Source organism: Mus musculus, chromosome 12 (assembly GCF_000001635.26).
Source record: "Mus musculus strain C57BL/6J chromosome 12, GRCm38.p6 C57BL/6J".
Lineage (NCBI taxonomy): Eukaryota > Metazoa > Chordata > Mammalia > Rodentia > Muridae > Mus > Mus musculus.
The window spans coordinates 57,439,286-57,457,641 of NC_000078.6; the positions used below are offsets into that span (position 1 = coordinate 57,439,286).

Here is an 18,356-nt window from a genome sequence, read left to right on the forward strand (position 1 = left end):
AACCACAACAACATTAATAATAATATTATTAAAAATATTAATAAATTTATTATCTGTCTTACACGTCTTAAATCACATAAATATTTAATGGAAGAATCAAGGTTTTGACTACAAAGCTTCATGGTCCTCTTCAGTATTTACTGGTCCTTTGCAATTGTTAATACCAGGAGTATCTTCTAAATTTCCTCAGACAGAAACTCTTCCCTTTAGCATATGCTAACATACTATCACCCCTACAGTATGGTACATGAATAACCTTATTATTCATGCATTTTTAGAAAGTTGCTAAAACTTGATGAAAAATCCCATGATCTCTTTGAAATCCTGTTTCATTATGTCAGCAATTTAATAGCTCAAAATGTGTGTTATTTTATATTTATGTATTTTTCAGTAGAATAAATTCATCAGTTATAATATGCTTACTCAATATATTTCAATAAACTACAGAAACTAAGAGAGCTGATAAGATTGTTAAGAATCTCAATATCTTTTATATCTTTTTTATGCTTTAAGTACATAGTTTATTCTTATTTTTTTTTATTTTTTTTTACATTCCAGATTTTATTCCTCCCTCTCCCTATGACTGTTCCACATCCCATACCTCCTCCCCACCCTCTGCCTCCATGAGGTTGTCTCCACCCCCTCACTCCCCAACCCCCATCCCCCACCCCACCTGACCTCTAAACTCCCTGGGGCCTCCAGTCTGTTGAGGGTTAGGTGCATCATCCCTGATTGAACCCAGACCCTGCAGTCCTCTGCTGTATATGTGTTGGGGGTGGGGGGGCTCATACCAGCTGGTATCTATATCTTTTTTTTTTTTTTACAATCCCTCTAATTCAGCAAGGTAACTTTATTTTCTTTCTTTCTTTTTCATTTATTTTTTTTATTAGATATTTTCTTTATATACATTTCAAATGCTATCCCGAAAGTTCCCTATACCCTCCCTCCACCCTGCTCCCCTACCCACCCACTCCCACTTCTTGGCCCTGGTGTTCGCCTGTACTGGGTCATATAAAGTTTGCAAGACCAATGGGCCTCTCTTCCCAGTGATGGCCAACTAGGCCATCTTCTGCTACATTTGCAGCTAGAGATACGAGCTCTATGGGTACTGGTTAGTTCATATTGTTGTTCCACCTATAGGGTTGCTATATCTTAATGTTGGTAATTTGTAAACTCCTACTAGTTAAAAGAACAAACAATAAAATAAGTAACATATTATACCAGTTTTTAGCTCTTCAACCAAACTCAATTCCTGCTATATTATTCCCATATTCGACCTATCAAATAGCATATTTTCTTCAATTAACAAGCAAGATTATATATATATTTCACAACCTAAATAAGTGCTACTAGATGGTATCTACCTATAGTTTATTCTCAAGAACCATTTTCATACTGGATTGTGGCTTAACTCAGAACAAAACGGTTATAGGGCCTCTGCAAAAGCAAAGCAAGCAAATTATACCTGGATTTCTTGCATAAAGGAAATTAAGTTTTGCTTATTGAAATAACCTAACCTTTTTTTGCTACAATAAAATATTATAAGGTCAATCAATCTTCCCCAAATTACATTAAATTCCCTGTTGTATTTAAATTAAATGTCTTTTAGATTGGTTTGTCACTTTGAAGAGATGAATAGTAGTTGTATTTTTTTCACTCTTGAGTACAAATTCCTTTTAGCAAATAGTTACCAAAACAGGTAGAGATATTAAAAGACAACAAAAATCCCATGTTTGGTTTCATGACTTTTGTTAATACCAGAAAACTTCAGCTTATCCTAACAGATTTTCTCAAAGGAATATAAAATTGTTTGAAAACCACTGATATTTGAAATTTTTAGGAGAAATTTTGTCACTAATTTTAGAACTTCTTAAGGATTACAATCTTTTTTTGTACTTTTGTTTAACATTTGAAAATATTTATAAATTAATCAATGCATCTTGTTGATATTCGAGGATTTGTGTTGGCACCTTGAGTACAGAGTAGACTGCTGGTGAGAGGGAGTGGCCTCTGGGTCCACCCCATATCAGCCACGTGGGTCTTTGCTAACGCTGGGGAAACTATTCTTATATTCTGTTCCTAACCCGAACACCTAGCACAGTATCTAGCAGGAAGAAGACAGAATTGCATGCTCTAGATATTCCCTGAGTGGCTGGGGATTCTGGGTCCTCAACCAGACCTTTTGTGTTCTCCACTGACTTCCCAGCAACTACAATGTGGGATTTTTCTTGGGGTCAGAGAAGGGAGGGTACTACTGTGTCTCAGAAATCTTTCCCTTGCCTACTTCTAAGAATCTAAAGCAGTGATGCTCAATCTTCCTAATGCTGCAACTCTTTAATGCAGTCCCTCATATTATGGTGACCTCAACCATAAATATTGTGTTGCTACTTCATAACTGTAATTTTGCTACCGTTATGAATCTTAATGTAAATATCTGGTATGCAGATATCTTTTATGTGACCCTAAGGTGGTCACATGCGTAGGTGGAGAACCACTGATCTATAAAGTCTCTTAGAACCAGACAACTATGTAAGGCCATGAAAGACAAATGCTGCCAGCATAGATTTCTCACACCTCCATGACAGTATGCACAACTTGCTCTTGTTTGACTGCCCTGCTTCTTCTTGATGAATTCTTACTTTTCACCCTTAGCCAAGACATTTATGTCATCCTTCAGCTCCTCTGCGATCCCTGTTTGGTCTGGGTTAGGTACTCCTGCTGGGTTTTGTGATTCCTGCAGCCAATTTCTGAGAGAAACCATACTAAAGACGGTTTAGAACCAAATCACATAGAGCATCATGCCATACTGTCCAGTTTCAGACCTCAACTTGCTGGAAAAATATCCCGGATAGAGTTTGTCTTTCTCTTTGTACACATGTGCAATTGTGACTCATAGCCTGAAAAAAAAAAAAAACATTTTTAATTTCCTGTTAAGGTGTTCATCTAGTTCAGTGGCCGGATACTCAGTTCATATTTTTCCATTTACATGGTTAATTGGTTGCTTGTGCAACCTGACCGTATTCTGAACTTATTCCAGCTGGCTTTCGTAGCTATTTTAGATTGAAGCCTAAACGTGTACCTGCTGGCTGGCCTGCCTTCAGTTCTTTAGGATCATTGTCACTGTACAACATTGGGAAGTTAAAAAAAAAAAAAGCCACACACATACACGCACACAACACACATTTATATTTTATAACATTTAGAGATTTGTCTTTAAAAAACACAAACTAAGAAATACAATTTGTAAAGTATTTATAACATATACCTTTTTTCTGACTTTTGGTGCATAATTCTTTGTTTTATGAATGAGTGCATTACCTCCAAATAATGCCTTCATGGAGTCGTAGGAAAAATTCACAGCATTTGGACTTTCAATAACACCTTTAAAATTAAAGCTTCATGCATCCCTGATAGAAACACCTCCCATATCAAGCAAAGGCATTCATATTGATGCCTTCCTCTAAGCAACCATGAAGTAAAATAAACCGATCAGTCATGATTGCTAAGTTTGCTGTTGTCACCTCAAATCCAGAACATTTCTAATGGTTTCTCATTCTGAAATGTAACCTGTTTATTCTAACACATTTTTGTTTTCAGTTGTAGCCCTTCCTCCCCCTTCTGTGTTTCCTTCTTTCCTTCCTTTCTAACTTCTTTCCTTTTTTCCTTCCTTCTTTCCTTTTTTAACATGGATGTTTTGCCTGCTTATATGTCTGCGCACCCTGAGCATGCCTGGTGCAGGTGTAGGCCAGGAAAGGGTCTCAGATCCCCGGGAGCCAGTATTATGGATGATTCTGAACCAACGAGTGAGTGCTGGGACTCGAACTGAAGTCCTCTGCAAGAAGAAGGGCCAAACCAACTCTCCAGCCCCCCATTAACCCCTTTGATGTAGGATGATATATCCTGCAAGGTCATCAACTCAATATTCGGCTCTGAGGTACCAGTTCTTATTTAATACTTAGGAAGATAATGGTTTTTTTTAAAAATGCATTTTTTTTTTACAATCCGGATTTTATTCCCCTCCCAGTCTGCCCTCTCACTGTTCCACATCCCATACCTCCTCCCCCAATCCCCTTTCTTCAGGAGGATGTCCCCACCCCACCCCCACCCCCACCACACCAGACCTCCCCACTCCCTGGGGCCTCCAGTCTCTTGAGGGTTACGTGCATCTTCTCAGACTGAGTCCAGACCTGGCAGGCCTCTGTTGTCTATGTGTTGAGGTCCTCCTATCAGCTGTTTTTTGCTGCCTGGTTGGTGACCCAGTGTCTGAGAGATCTCCGGGGTCCAGGCTAGTTGAGACTGCTGGTCCTCCTATAGGGTCACCCTCCTCAGCTAGGAAGATAATCTTTGGCTTTCTATCGTTAGGCTATTAAAATTCAGATCAGCATTTTTGGTAATTGTATTAAATGTCCTTTAAAATTTGTTAGTCTGACAAGAGTATATTTGTAAAGAAATCAGCCATATTTCTAAAAAAAAAAAAAAACTGTTCAATTGTAAAGTAGTTTAATAATATTTAAACTGATAAAATTTATTTTTATTTAACAAATGAAATTTCCAATTTTTTCTGCCTTACCAACTAGAGTCATTAAAATAAGAGGCCACAAAATTTGGAAAGTTATTTAAACTATAAAAAGTTTGGTGTCTCCCAACTCCAGAGCATGTTTCAGTCTTTATGAGAACAGCTGTACAGCAGGTTTTCCACAAGCCTAGTGTGGTATTGAAAGGGCCTGGGCCGTTTTATACTTTGGGACTGGCATTCACCAGGATGAAAAGTTGGATACTTTTTTTTTGTTCCTCTTATGTTTGTATGATATTGCTGTATATAATTACAATGGACACCCTTTTATATTAATTTTCATGTGGCCGTTTTCTGAACAGGATACTAAAAATAAAATAATCTGAATGCTTTTACACCTACACACTATATTGCTAAGCAAATTATTTATGGAGGGGAAGGAAAGATAAAGTTGCTTTTAAGAGTCCTTTAACATATCAGTTTGATAACTAGCAAAACACCTTTACAGCCATTAAATATTTACCAAGACTTGGCTTTAGGCAAGGGGGCAGTTTAGTGCACCAAATTTGACTCTCTGCAATGCCATTGATTAGCTATCAGGAGGACAGAGTTAATAAGTAACTTGAAGTATTACAGAGTGCTCTGCATTCTTGTCAAACCTTTTCTCTGAAGATGGCCTAAAAAAAAAAAAAAAAAAAAAAAAGTCAGTTCCAACCGGCATTCACCTCGCCAATGATTGCACAAGCACCGCTCTGAAAGAAATAAAGGCCAGGCAGGTCAGTTGAGTGGCGCTTAAGCAATCCTTCCCAGTGACTGTTGTCATTGCCGCCGGACTTCAGAACTGAACATGTTTACATTTAATTAGAAAGGACACACAGTTTATAGCACAGTAGCTATCAATATCGGATCAGAATTGATTTCCGCTTTTTCTCCAGTGATTGCTTCCTTCAGGCTAATTAAAAAAGGCATATAACCAAATGACTCACATAAATTTTAAAGCAAAGTAAACAGTATTCCCTGGAGAGCCAAACAAAAGTAAATGGCAGTCATCCTTAATATTAGCTAAATTTTTTAAAAAGAATTCTGATGCTTATGCGTGTGTCGTAAGTCGTGTTTTAGTGTTATCAGAGTGGTGAGGTGCTAGTGTTTCCCTTTGAAGAAACCTCAGCGAATTGCTTTTGCTTTTGCTTCAGATACTTCAGCTCCAGAAGACACAATAGCCTTAGTTTTATCTCTATAATCCCTAAAACATGGAGATAAGTCGGTCTGAGGGAAGCTTGGGCTTTGACAGGTTCTTAGTTTCCACACACAAACACACACACAAAAGACAACCAAACATTGAAAATACAATAAAAAAGAAGTTAATTTCCTTTTTAGTAAGGGGCATAGAACATGTATGTTGTTTGCTAAAATTAAAGACCATTCAGGTGGCTAACAGGTTTTTGTAATCACCACAGGTAAATTTATAGTATATGTAACAATACATATTAATATATAATATGTGTATTATACAATAGATAATATATAAAAGATTGTTTCTTTTCATTCTCTGATCTGTCTGAAAGAGACTGGTGTTCAATTTCACTAGCTAGTATTTTAATGATTGTATAAACTTCTGTGAAAATATTATAAAAATCAAAAAAATATGGGGGAGCGTGTGCGGGACTTTTGGGATAGCATTGGAAATGTAAATGAAATAAATACCTAATTAAAAAAAAATCAGAGAAATAAAGGAAAATGGGAGAAAAGTAGCTACCTCCCCCACCAGGAGAATCAAGCCTAAGTCCCCCTTATTCCTCATATGTGATGTCTGCCATGCACACTACATCTCCTTTTGATGGCCAGCAACACACAAGAAAATACAGAATGATTCAGATTAAGCACAGCCCTTAAGAAATGTGAGTTAAATAATTGTCAGTCATTTAGTAAGCATTCTGCCAAGTACTACAGATAAATGATGACTCAAACTTCTGTAAGATTAAGGATGTGGGTGGACCCCGATGATGTAGTGCACACGCATTAAGGGGGCTTCGGGTTTAGTCCCGAGCACCCCGAAAGTAAAGTGAAAATAAACCTAAGAGATTATATTATTGTCTGTTTTAGTGACTATTACACATTATACTTGTGTTTGTATAGTTGTTCAATAAATATCCAATGAATGGCTCCTACAAAAATTATTTCACATCAAGCAAAGTTTACTGAGCCACAGGCAGGCCTTGTTTTCAGCTCTACAGGGAAACTTCTGAAATCAAGCGAAGATGCCACATCTTCCAGTGGGTGTGCACCCGGAGTCGTTCCAGGTAGACTGACTCCTAAAGGGGCTCAATGCTTACTTTTCTTCATTTTGTTTCCTTTTTAAATCTTAGGCTCTTGATTACTCTTAGTGCTCACAAAGAAACCAAGCCATAACCCACATTGTTAATAAACGTTTAGTGTATTTCCTCCTAAAGAAGGGCTTAGACACCTGACGAAGATTTCTTAACAGCTATTAAGACAAAAAAATTAAGAACTGTGTGATTTGGGGTAAGGAATCCTTATTCTACAGATATTGACTGAAAAACACTTTCTAAGTAGTAAATTGGTATCAAATGGTTAAAGGGGGGGTTGTTTTGGAGATTTTTTTCCTGATGCATGCTATGTATTCAATGTGAAATGCACAAGAGAGAGTCACCTATGGACCCACAATGCGGATACCAGGGTTCAAATTCCAGATCTTTGGTGGAAAAGTAAGCACTTTAAACCATGGAGCCATCCCACCAGCCCTTTATTTGTCTTTCTTAAGGAAACTCATCCACAGGGTGGAATTGGGAAAATGTGTAGGCAGGATGGAGGTCAGGCTGCTAAGGAAATTGAAAGATATCCATCCTGTTTTGTTTTGTAAGCAGCTGCATGGTGAGAGATGAGCTGAGGAGGGCTTTCTGTCTGTGCTTTAGGCAACTCACCCAAGGTAGGGAACAAGACGCCTATTGCGGTAACCCACTCACAAAAATAATACAGATGTTCAGTGTGTAGATAGCAGCAATAAGAATGGAAAGAAACTGAAAGATGAATGGGGGGGGATTTAAGTGTAAATCAGCATAATTGATTAGGTTGTAACTTGAGAGATACTTGTTAAAGATGATACATCTATTTAGAGTTTGAAGGACAACGAACATGGCAGTGCCATAGAAAATGGCAGGAAGCAAAAGTTCATTTAAGAATGGTTTGAAATGAGATCGTGAGACAGATCTATGTTTACAGGGTAGTCAGTTGGCAGCATCTTCCAGGTGTTGTACAGACCTGGTGCTCAATGCAGCCAGCTGTGCCTGAGAGGAATTTGCTGTGTTATCGATGATTAACTGAAGGGCTGAGAGTGGGCTGATAGGAGCAAGCGCGATGGCTGCAGGAGAAGGCACCAGCAGTCAAGGGGCAAGGAGAAGAAACACTCTTGAGGAGACTTGAGAAGCTTTGGGAAAGTAAACAGAAACCAAAATGAATTGAATTGCAAAGCAAGGAAAGAATGCATTTCCAGAAAGAATTGGCTTCAAAGAGGCAGAGAGATAAGGTTTGAAACGTGCCCTGATGTTCAGCAAATTCAATAGCACACTGGGCACAGAGCAGATTGCAGCACCTTGATTCTAAATAAGGCTTTCCTAACTAGGTCCTAAAGAAATCCTCTTTCATTGCAAAACTGGAATATCTGGAGAAGTTAGCAGATCTGAATTCTGATATGTAAACAATAAAATTCTTCATAGATATTCTGGTTCAAGTAATTAAAACTGAGTCCTTGAACTTTACTCTGGTTTGTAGATTTGGACTCTAGCGTATTGCCATGTCATCCAGCTGAGCTCCCAGAGCTGACCCATTCAGAAGAACAAGTTAAAGCTTACCTGTGAGCGAGAAGCATGGAGTCTAATGAGTACTAGGATCAGTGTTAGCTCTGTAGAAGACTCCATAACTACAGCAGATCTCAAAGCAAGTCCCATTCTCTTCTGTTTAAAATCTTTCAGTGAGCATTTCACTTTTCTAAATGATGACCAGCTTCCTTTCGTGGCTTATCTCTGGGCACACATCAGTGGTCTCTTCTCTCTAGCCTACCTAGGCGACCTCCTCAGCATCCGTTCTCACTTTTGCGTATATGTCCCTACTCTTCTGCATCACACGAGTTCTGGGAAATCATGTTTTTTCATCTTTTACTTTCTTTGTCCCATATGAATTTAGAGATTTGTTGTCTAACTTCTAAATATTTTTCTAGCCATCTTTGTGTATTAATTGTAGTTTAACTCCATAAAGGCTCAATAGTATTATCTCATGACTTCTATCCCTTTAATTTTGCTATGGTGTGTTTCACTTAAGCTTGAGAGGAATATGTAATCTGCTGTTGCTGAGAGTGTTTTATAAATGCTTACTCTGTTGGCAAATGGTGGCTTGGATGGTTATTAATCTCCAGAAAGAGTAAAGAACTCAACTGCTCATGGGGTTGTGGACAAGAGCCAACTCTCAGAGCTTGCTGACCAGTAGGATTGTAATTTTTAGCCACTATAGCATTTTGTGTGTGTGTGTGTGTGTGTGCTTTTGCTATTCCCTTCTACATTGCTTTGCATTTATTTCACTGTGTGACGCTTCCTCGGGAGGAAGACTAGGCTGCTGAGTTAATGCCTGCCATGCTTCCTAATGTGTGAGTTCAGTGCAGTAGCTTTGGCTCGCAGCTTTACCCATGTCCCACAGATGTTTCTGTGCCATTAACTTCTGTCTTCTGAAATTCTCTTGGAGATTCCTGTTTTAATCAGAGGTTATTTAGAAATATACTGTGTGGTTTCCATGTGTTTGATAGTTTTTCTGCTAACCTATAAAGCCTAACAGTTCAATGGTAAAGGGCACTCACTGGATGCTCTTCCAGAAAATGTCAGTTCCCGGCACCTCTATAGCAGCTCACAACATCCACAACTGCAATGCCAGGGTCAAATGACCTGTTCTGCCTCCCATGGGTTCTGCATATATGTGGTCCCCATGCATGTAGCTCACATACATGTAGGCAGAAACACCCATACATCTAAAATATAAGGGAAATTTAAATAATATATAAATAGACCCTAGAATTATATTAATGTCTGGTTTGATTCCACTTTTGTTAAAGAATAAACCATTTGTGGCTTTAATTCTGTCAAGTTTCTGTAATTGGCCCAGGCTATTGTCTATCATGGCATATGTTCTGGGGGCACTGGAAAATAATGTGTGTCTTGTTGCTATGTGGATCTGTGAGTATTAGATATATACTGGTGTTCAATAATGTTGTTATTTTGTACCATTCAGTTGTTTTTGACTAGTTGAGAGTATTAGTGGTAATATTTTGTACATTATAACATTATAATTATTTTACATTACATTATAACAAACATTCTCCCTGAGGATATTTTAATTTGTTTCTCTAAATTAAATCAGCTGCAACAAAGAGGAAACACCAGCGATGTCATCAGATGGCTTGTTTATTTGGAACACCTTCTGGTCTACAAGCTCAGCCATGCTGAATAGATTTTCTTCCCTCTGTGTGTTGTTCAGAATTGAAGCCTATTGGAGTACAAGCTAATTCCTCAAAAATAAGTCAAACACACTACAGTTTTCTTGAAATGGCCTTGATAAATTAACTAATGCAATTAACCAGTATAGGCAGGCACTCCCTTCCCACAAGCTAGCACATTCTTTTGTTTTTCATAGTTTGCTTTGGCTTTATTTACTCTGTAAAGCAAGCCAGGCCTGTCTCTCTCTCTCTCTTTTTTTTTAAAGAGTGATTGAAGGATGTTATCAGTAGCTGAATAAAGGTTGAGGAAACTGGCTTATTTCTCCCAGTTCATGAAAAACCTGTAGCAGCAGGCACTTGTTTTCAACCGTGTTTACAAAATAGCTGAGTATTGCATAATATGCTATTCAAAGTCAACTAGATATAAATCGTATAAAAGGTTCACAGGTAAGAATACCTTTCTTGGCCATGACTTGTGCTAAGAATTTTTACCCTTAAAGACCACTGTATTTGATTCTCCTTTGAAGTGATGAGATTTTTCTCATGGTTTTGGAGTTGAAGAAGTTAAGTCAGAGAGGAAAACATTTTCCAAAGGTTACACAGTAGAGCACAAGACTAAAACTTACCCTCTGTCTTCTGTACAGTGCACGTCTGCATCGGTTCATCTGCATCCCTCTCAGAATCCTTGAAGTGATAGACTGGCTAGCTGTTGGCAGAAGCTGTACTTCCCTAGTTAGCAGCACTTCCGGCCCCCTTCCCACTTTCCACTTGTTCCAAGGAGGCTATGGTTTTAACAATTAAAAATGTCTTTAGATACTGCAGAATGACTTTTGGGGATAAAATTACTCCAAGGCTAGAAGTACTGGTTGCACCAAGGAGGTGACTCACAGGGTGATATACTAGCTATGCAGGCTCAGGATCTGGGTTAGAGTTCCCGGAGCCTCAGAAAGCCGGATGCTGTACAGAGCATACCAATGCTCCTCCAGCAAGAAGCAGAGCACAGCTGGTCTGTCTTACCCAGTGCTGAATGAAACAGGGACCATCTCAAACAAAGTGCTTCCAGTGAGGACAGTCCTTTGATGTTTGTCCTCTGACCTCTACACACATACCATGGCATCAGTACAAATGGACACACACACACACGTCATACATACAAACACACCATGCATGCATTCGCACAAAGGCTAAAATAAAAGAAGTCTAGTCTATATTACCTTACCTCTAAACTATAAATCCAAATTATTTATCCAATTAAACAGTTTATATAGATCACATTATTTATTAAGCAATTATTGCAAGGCAAATGGAGCATAAAAACTGAAAGTTAGGTGCTGATTGTAGAGAAATAAGTGAAATGTGCCACTTCGGACTTGAATAATACGCCACGGAGAAAAGAGAAGACATCAGAAAAGTAGCATCAAAATGTGGTGTAAATGCACAAGTACCTCAGCGGATCCCAAGGGTGACTTTAAAATTGAGTTTGACAAGAAGGAAGCAGACAAGGTGAGGAGAACATATACCGCATGGAAATGCATGTCATTGTGTGGGCATAGGCCCGATTGTACACAAATGCTTTATGCGGAAGCAGTACACAGTCGGGATCCAGGAAAATCTTAGCACTGTGGACAGGAGACATCCCGGAAATATCGAAACAGAGAGAAAAAGCATTACAGAAAGGAGATCTAAGCCAGGTTCAGTCGCACATGACTATAAACCCAGGTCTGAGAGGACTATAGCAAGTTCTAGGCCAGCCTAAAACACAGCAAGTATTTGAATCACTCCCACTCACACACACACACACACACACACACACACAGTCCGTTACGTGCCTCTTACTGGAGAAGTGCCCACCGAGAAACATTCTCCACCTTGACCCTCGGCTGTATTTAATACAGTGATCAGGAGATGAGTCAAAATCTTAGAGATTAAAATGTGAGGATGTGAAGTAGTTCTGTGATACTCTTCTCCTTGCTATGAGGAAGCACCTCAGAGGAGCCACTGAAGAGAATAAGGCTCATCTGAACTGTCCACTGTCAAGATAGGTCTTCCCACCTCTGTTCAATTTTCCTTAAAAAAAAAAAAAAAAAACCTTTACAGACAAACCCAGGAATTCTAAATCCTGAGAAGTTGACAGTTGAGATTAACTATTACTGTAACTTAGTAATGTTTTAAAGTCTCATTTTTTTTTAATATTTGAGAACATTAAATCACTAGGGTTATATAATTTCAAAACTGAAACGTGATTTGAAATTCTGTTTATCGTATCTCATTACCTTCATAGCGAGCAGGAAATAGTTACAATTCTGTATGACATTGGTCGCGAGCTTTGGATTTCTGTAATTTCATGACTCTTCTGGTTTCCTGTCAGTTCTTCTTCCTATAGCTTAGTTTATTCCCATGGCTCATTAAGTTGTGCTGCTTCTGCCATGGTGACAAATGAATCTAGAAGTAAATCATTTTAAAGGAGAGTGTATGCAATAGGATTCCCCAAGGAGAGCTAAACAGTGGAGTCCTGGTGTCCGTGTAGAGTAGGGCACTATGAAACAAGAAGGCAGTGTCTCTCGGTGTTTGCCAACGTCCATATGCTGAGAGCGTAGGCTCCACACTTTACTCTCTACTCTCCCTATTGTGGGCTCATATAGGAAAATTTCCTTACAAGTATAAACATTTTAACTTTTAAAGTTCATAATGAATATGTAGTTCCCATAAAATAAAATAGACCTTACAGTTAATATTTACCTAAAATTCACTATACAGTTAGTAATGGAATATTAGTATATGGTCAGTGGGATGTAAACTACAAAGTAAGGGGAAAGCACATTCATTAAGTTATGAAGAGTACATGAGTAGGGTTATGAGACACACTCGCAGAGAAAACATCAAAATTTAAATTGTAACTTCCCCTTAAGCCCTATGACCTGTCTAGTGTGGGTTTTGTTTGGTTGGTTGGTTTTGGTTTTGTTGTTGTTTTCTCGAGACAGAGTTTCTCTGTGTAGCCCTGACTGTCCTGGAACTCACTCTGTAGACCAGGCTAGCCTCAAACTCAGAAATCTGCCTGCCTCTGCCTCCCGAGTGCTGGGATTAAGCTACTGTGGGCTTTTTAAATTAAGACTTATTTATTATGGAGTGCTCTCCTGCATATACATTTGCAGGCCAGAAGAGGGCATCAGAACTCATTACAGATGGTTGTGAACCAGCATGTGGTTGCCGGGAGTCGAACTCAGGACCTCTGGAAGAGCAACTGAGGCTCTTAACCACTGAGCCATCTCTCAGCCCTGTCATGGGCTTTTGAGTGAATTTATAATACCAACACCAGGTGTGGATTCCTTCCTGTGAAGCAATTCTCTACTCCAGTCAGAGACCTATTACTTGCCTTCATAAGATTTGTGCCATTATTGCACAAGTGTGCACATCTTGCCTGGCAAGTTGATAGTGCCATTCATAGGGCTCACAGCTAGGTCCACTGACACCTCCCTTCTTTCTTCCTCAGCTGACCACACAGGACCTTCCTACACTGTAAAAGCTTTCTAGCAAGGACAATTCTTCTAGCTTAGTTCTAGCATCATTTTTCTATATCATACCACCACAGTAGGTGGTATATTCATCTATAAAGTTGGTATATTCTTATCTTGTAGTCATGGTAGGCAAACAAAAAAATGGCAAGAGCCATATATAATTATAAGAGAGTAGCTTTCCCGTGGATTTTTCATATAGCCTTCCTTTTCATTAACCTGGCGCCTCCTGTTTCCTACCCTGCCACCTCCTCCCTGTGTAAACCTCTCTATCCCCAGTATTACATCCTCTACATTCATAACACCTGTGCTTAACGTCCTCTCTCCCTTAAAGTGATGGTTTGTATATGCTTGGCCCAGGGAGTGGCCCTATTGGGAGGTGTGGAATTGATGGAGTAGGTGTGTCACTGTGGGTATGGGCTTAAGACCCTCTTCCTAGTGGCCTGGAAGCCAGTCTTTCACTAGCAGCCTTCAGATGAAGATGTAGAACTCTCAGCTCCTTCTGCACCATGCCTGCCTGGATGCTGCCATGTTCCCGCCTTGATGATATTAAACTGAACCTCTGAACCTGTAAGCCAGCCCCAATTAAATGTTCTTTATAAAACTTGCTCTCATCATGTTGTCTGTTCACAGCAGTAAAACCCGAACACAGTATCTTTCTCCCAATAGCTTCTTTCATAGACTACTGGTGTCTGTAGGAACGCTTTATGTTGAAAACACAAAATGAGAGATTCAAACAGAGGGTCACATACAGTATTATTTATTCCTGTGCCTGGGTTACCTCACTTAGTATAATTTTTTTTCCAATTTCATCCACTTACCTGTCAATCTCATCCATTGTGTATATGTACCACATTTTTCATTATCCACTCATCAATTGATGAGCATCTTGACTCATTCCATTTCCTAGTTATTGTAAATACAGTAGCAATAAGTATGGATGAACAGGTATTTCAGTAGTAGGCTATAAATTTTTGGGGCGGTACACCCACTCAGAGGAGAAGGGGTATGGGAATAGGGAGAGGACTGTGGGAAGGGGTGACCGTGAAATGGACAGTGAGTGGGATGTAAAGTGAATAAGAAAAATATAATACAATAAACTTTTAAAAAATAATTGGGGTGGGGAATATGTCCAACAGAGGAATAATCCTGTGGTAGTTTCCACAAATTTCCATAGTGGCTTCATGAGTCTTGTAATCACACTAATAATGAATTTAGTTCTATTGTTTAGCTACACTGACATATGCTCAAACTGCCTTCTAAATTGTGTGTGTTTGTTTGTGCGCATGTGTGTGTGCTTATACACAAAGATAACTACAACCTTTATCAGAGATACTCTTTCCAGTGAATTGTGGTGCTTACAGAGACTTAGGGCTACACAAGTACAGGAATAGGTGTCAGCTGAGTGTTCAGCCCTACACAAGGCATTTAATATCATCCCCTCCTAGGTTCAGGGGGCATTGCAAGAGAGGAGAGAGAACAAATGTAAAGGCCAGAGAAAAGGGCTGCAAAATGCTCTAATGCCAAAGGCCAAATTCTGAATACTACAGGGCCTTTATAATTACAACCTCTCGACAAACACAGGTGACCACTCCAAATCTGCACAAGGACTGCTGATGGCCACTCACTCTGAACTGTCTCCTACTGATAGAGAGGAAGAGAGAAGTCTTTGCCTTCCATTGTATACCCACAGCAGATTCCACCAGGTGGCCCTGATTAAACTAAGTGGATCACCAAACCAAACCAAATTCAAAGTCTTGCATCTGAGAAAGGGACTGGCAGGTGAAAATTAGGTTGATAAGAGAGGAAGATAAGAGAAGGTGCGGGGGTGGGGGGGGGGGAGAGTAACCAGAATACATTATATGTTGGATGTAGTTACCAAAGGACTAACAATAAACAATTTAAATTTGGAGAGTCTCAAAGGTTTGTGTGCAGAAGCAGAGTTTAGACTGAAATCTCCCCAGTGAGTAGGAGTTTGTCACAGAGGGAAAGTGGTGCAAATGCAGTGGGCAGGAAAAGCTTTCTGTTTAAGAAACTGGTTGAAGGTCGAAAAGCCAGTGAAGAGCTATGGCAAGCACGGAGTAAGTGTTCAAACACAGGGGCTAGGAGTGTGGCTGTGGGTTCAAATGCAGGCTCGGCTAGGGGGTACTGCTGGGGTGATGGGATTATTTAAATTCCCTGCCTCTCTCTGTTTCAGTTTCTTCACTCATAAAACAAAGACAGTGAATGAAACTATTCAAAAAGGTTGTTTGCAGGTTCAGTGAGTTAAAATATATAATTTGTTATTTTTAGGGATTTTTTTTTTCCCAGAGTGCATGAGATGCCCCTGCAGGGTGTTAAGTGATACCACTTAAAGGCAGTCCAGCCACTGGCCCAACTTGGGATCCATCTCAAGGGGAGGCTCCAAGGTCTCACTATTACTGATGCTATGGTGTGCTTACAGACAGGATCCTAGCATGGCTGTGCTCCCAGAGGCCCAACAAGTAGCAGACTGAGACAGAGCCAGATCCAATCAATGGACAGAAGCTGGGGACCCCTGTGGTTGAATTAGGGAAAGACTGGAAGAAGCTGAGGAGTCGGGCAACCCCATGGGAAAACCAGCTGTCTCCAGAGACCTGAGGCCCCAGGGAGTAGGGAGTTCTGGAAGTATGGGGGCGGGGGGGGGGGGGGAGTGGTGACATCCTCTTGAAGACAGGGGGGCAGAGGAATGGGATGAGGAACTGTGGGAGGGAGGACAAGGAGGGGGATAACAACTGGACTGTAAAAAAAATAAAAGTAATTTAAAAAAAAATCACTAATTCCTACTGTTTGGTACTGTAGACTGTAGCTGGATAACATCCTGATGGAAGGGGAATCTTTGGGAGACAACCTGAATAATGAGTAGCCTCTGTGCTGGGATGTAAAGGGAGTCACATATCTCTCTGCACTTCATTGTAATTTTACACGGGATAACCAACTGACCAGAGTTTAGCACCATTCTCTATTGTTGGGGATTAATTTAAATCCTGAAATGATTTCTTTTGATATGTTAACTGTCTTGGTTTCTATGCGATACCTACCCCATATTGAGGACACTGTAGAGGCTTTTCTGTAACTTGAAAAGAAGAAATAGATAATCACACTCATCTGAACAGTTTTAGATGAAGCATCAGGCTAGTATTAGGCCAGTACTGAAGTTCTCCAACTAGCTTTTTTGCGGCTTTAAGAATTATATTGCTTTCATTCATATTCTCAACTTGTGTTATATAGCTCAGTGGTTGCACTTCCAACACTTCTGGCGACATTTCCTTTGTATTCATATACCAGAATGATTTTATTTAATAAAAAAAGAACATCTCCTATGTGGATTTTAAATTTCCCTTATTAAATATTTATATTTTCAAAATGTCTTTATTTAATTGAGTGAGGTGCTTGGTGCCATTTCAAAATAACCTCAGGTGGTGGGTGTAATGACATATCAAAGATCTGACCTTTAGCATTTTAGGATTCTATTTGTCTGCATTTTCTTCTGCATTCATTTCGTCTTAATTTATATGCTCTTTCTCCATATCACTTAATGAGTAGATGTATTTATCATAAGGTTCATTAGCCATAAAGATAGGTATCTGGATGCACATCCTCTGACTGGTGACTTTACATCATTCATCCTTCCACTGTGGCAGGTGGAAGGGTCTGTGTGTGAGGCTGCTGGGTATTTGCACAAACCTCGTCCATTCTCACTTAGTACTTCGATAGGCCCTAGATCTCCTAGACCGATGTCCATTCTCCTCCCCTGTCTTTGCAGTCAGCTTATTATACTTTTATTTACCTAGAAATACTTTATTTTCCAGTTCTGTGCTATCCCTTTAAAAGAAAATTGAATGTAATATTTACACTGACATAATTAAATTAACATTTTACAGCATCTTTCTGTGTGCTTTGATAGCATAGATAATCAGTTGTCTGCATTGCTCCTGGCCTAGTAGCAGAGTTACAGAACAATGATCAATTATAATAATACGTTATAAAAGCTATTTACATTTGCCCATTTAGGTATTCTATATTGATTTTTAGAAGAGGGGTTTCACATGAAGATTTTTTTTATTAAACAAATCATTGAACTTTTAGCCTACATTATTTATATTTGTATTTTTACATTTTCTCAGCTTGCACAAATCATTATCTCAAGAAGAAAGCCTGAAGGATCAGTTTAACCATGCCCTTAGTACCTATGAAGAAGCCTTAAAAAACAGAGAGAGCGTTGTCTCCATCACTCAGCAACAGAATGAAGAACTGGCCACCCAACTTCAGCAGGCTCTCACTGAGCACTCTCACATGGAATTACAGCTTCAGTGTGCTGTGGAGGCCTCCCAGGCAGCCAACGAAAAGGTTCAGAAGTAAGTAACCGATCCAGCCCTGACCCTAAAGGCATGAAACGTTAGAGAAAAGAAAAGGAAAAAAAAAAAAAAAAAAAAAAACTTTCCTTGGGAAACCCAACAGTCCACATAGTTTTTCTTGTTTGTATACTTACTAATGCTCTCAGGAAAAAGTAGCCAAAATGAACTTTTTAAGCTGACATTTCACTTCCTTTTTCAATAGAAAAAATTATTTGCTTGGCCCTTATTGTTACCCTATGATTTGGGACAGGTTGTATATACTAAATGCCCCGGATCAGCTCGTGGATTCTGCGGTGCTTAAATCCTTCCCCAGTGTTATTTGCAAAGGGGAGGGGCAGTCAAGTAACCAGCAGCTGCTCTCACTGAGCCTCACTGTCAGGGCCCTGGAGAAGAGATCTCCTGTGACCTTGTTCACTGAGCCTCTAGCTGCACTCAACCCAGTACACAGAAATTAATTT

At 39.5% G+C, this 18,356-nt stretch overlaps 1 protein-coding gene and 1 long non-coding RNA gene across 2 annotated transcripts in view; one reads left to right on the top strand and one right to left on the bottom strand.

The window, feature by feature from the left end:
* The window catches only part of Mipol1 (mirror-image polydactyly 1), a 226,817-nt gene extending 208,861 nt beyond the window's left edge, over positions 1 to 17,956 (top strand). The window contains exon 10 of the mRNA NM_001164370.1: positions 17,668 to 17,956. Within this exon, the coding sequence (NP_001157842.1) occupies positions 17,668 to 17,902 (235 nt within the window). The 3' untranslated portion in view covers positions 17,903 to 17,956. The remainder of the gene's footprint in view (positions 1 to 17,667) is intronic.
* On the bottom strand, positions 1,075 to 11,091 carry Gm16246. Its single transcript, XR_381624.3, has 3 exons — positions 10,637 to 11,091; positions 5,037 to 5,190; positions 1,075 to 2,897 (listed from the first exon to the last, which is right to left on the bottom strand). It is a non-coding gene; the product is annotated as a predicted gene 16246 (long non-coding RNA).
* Positions 17,957 to 18,356: the final 400 nt, after the last annotated feature.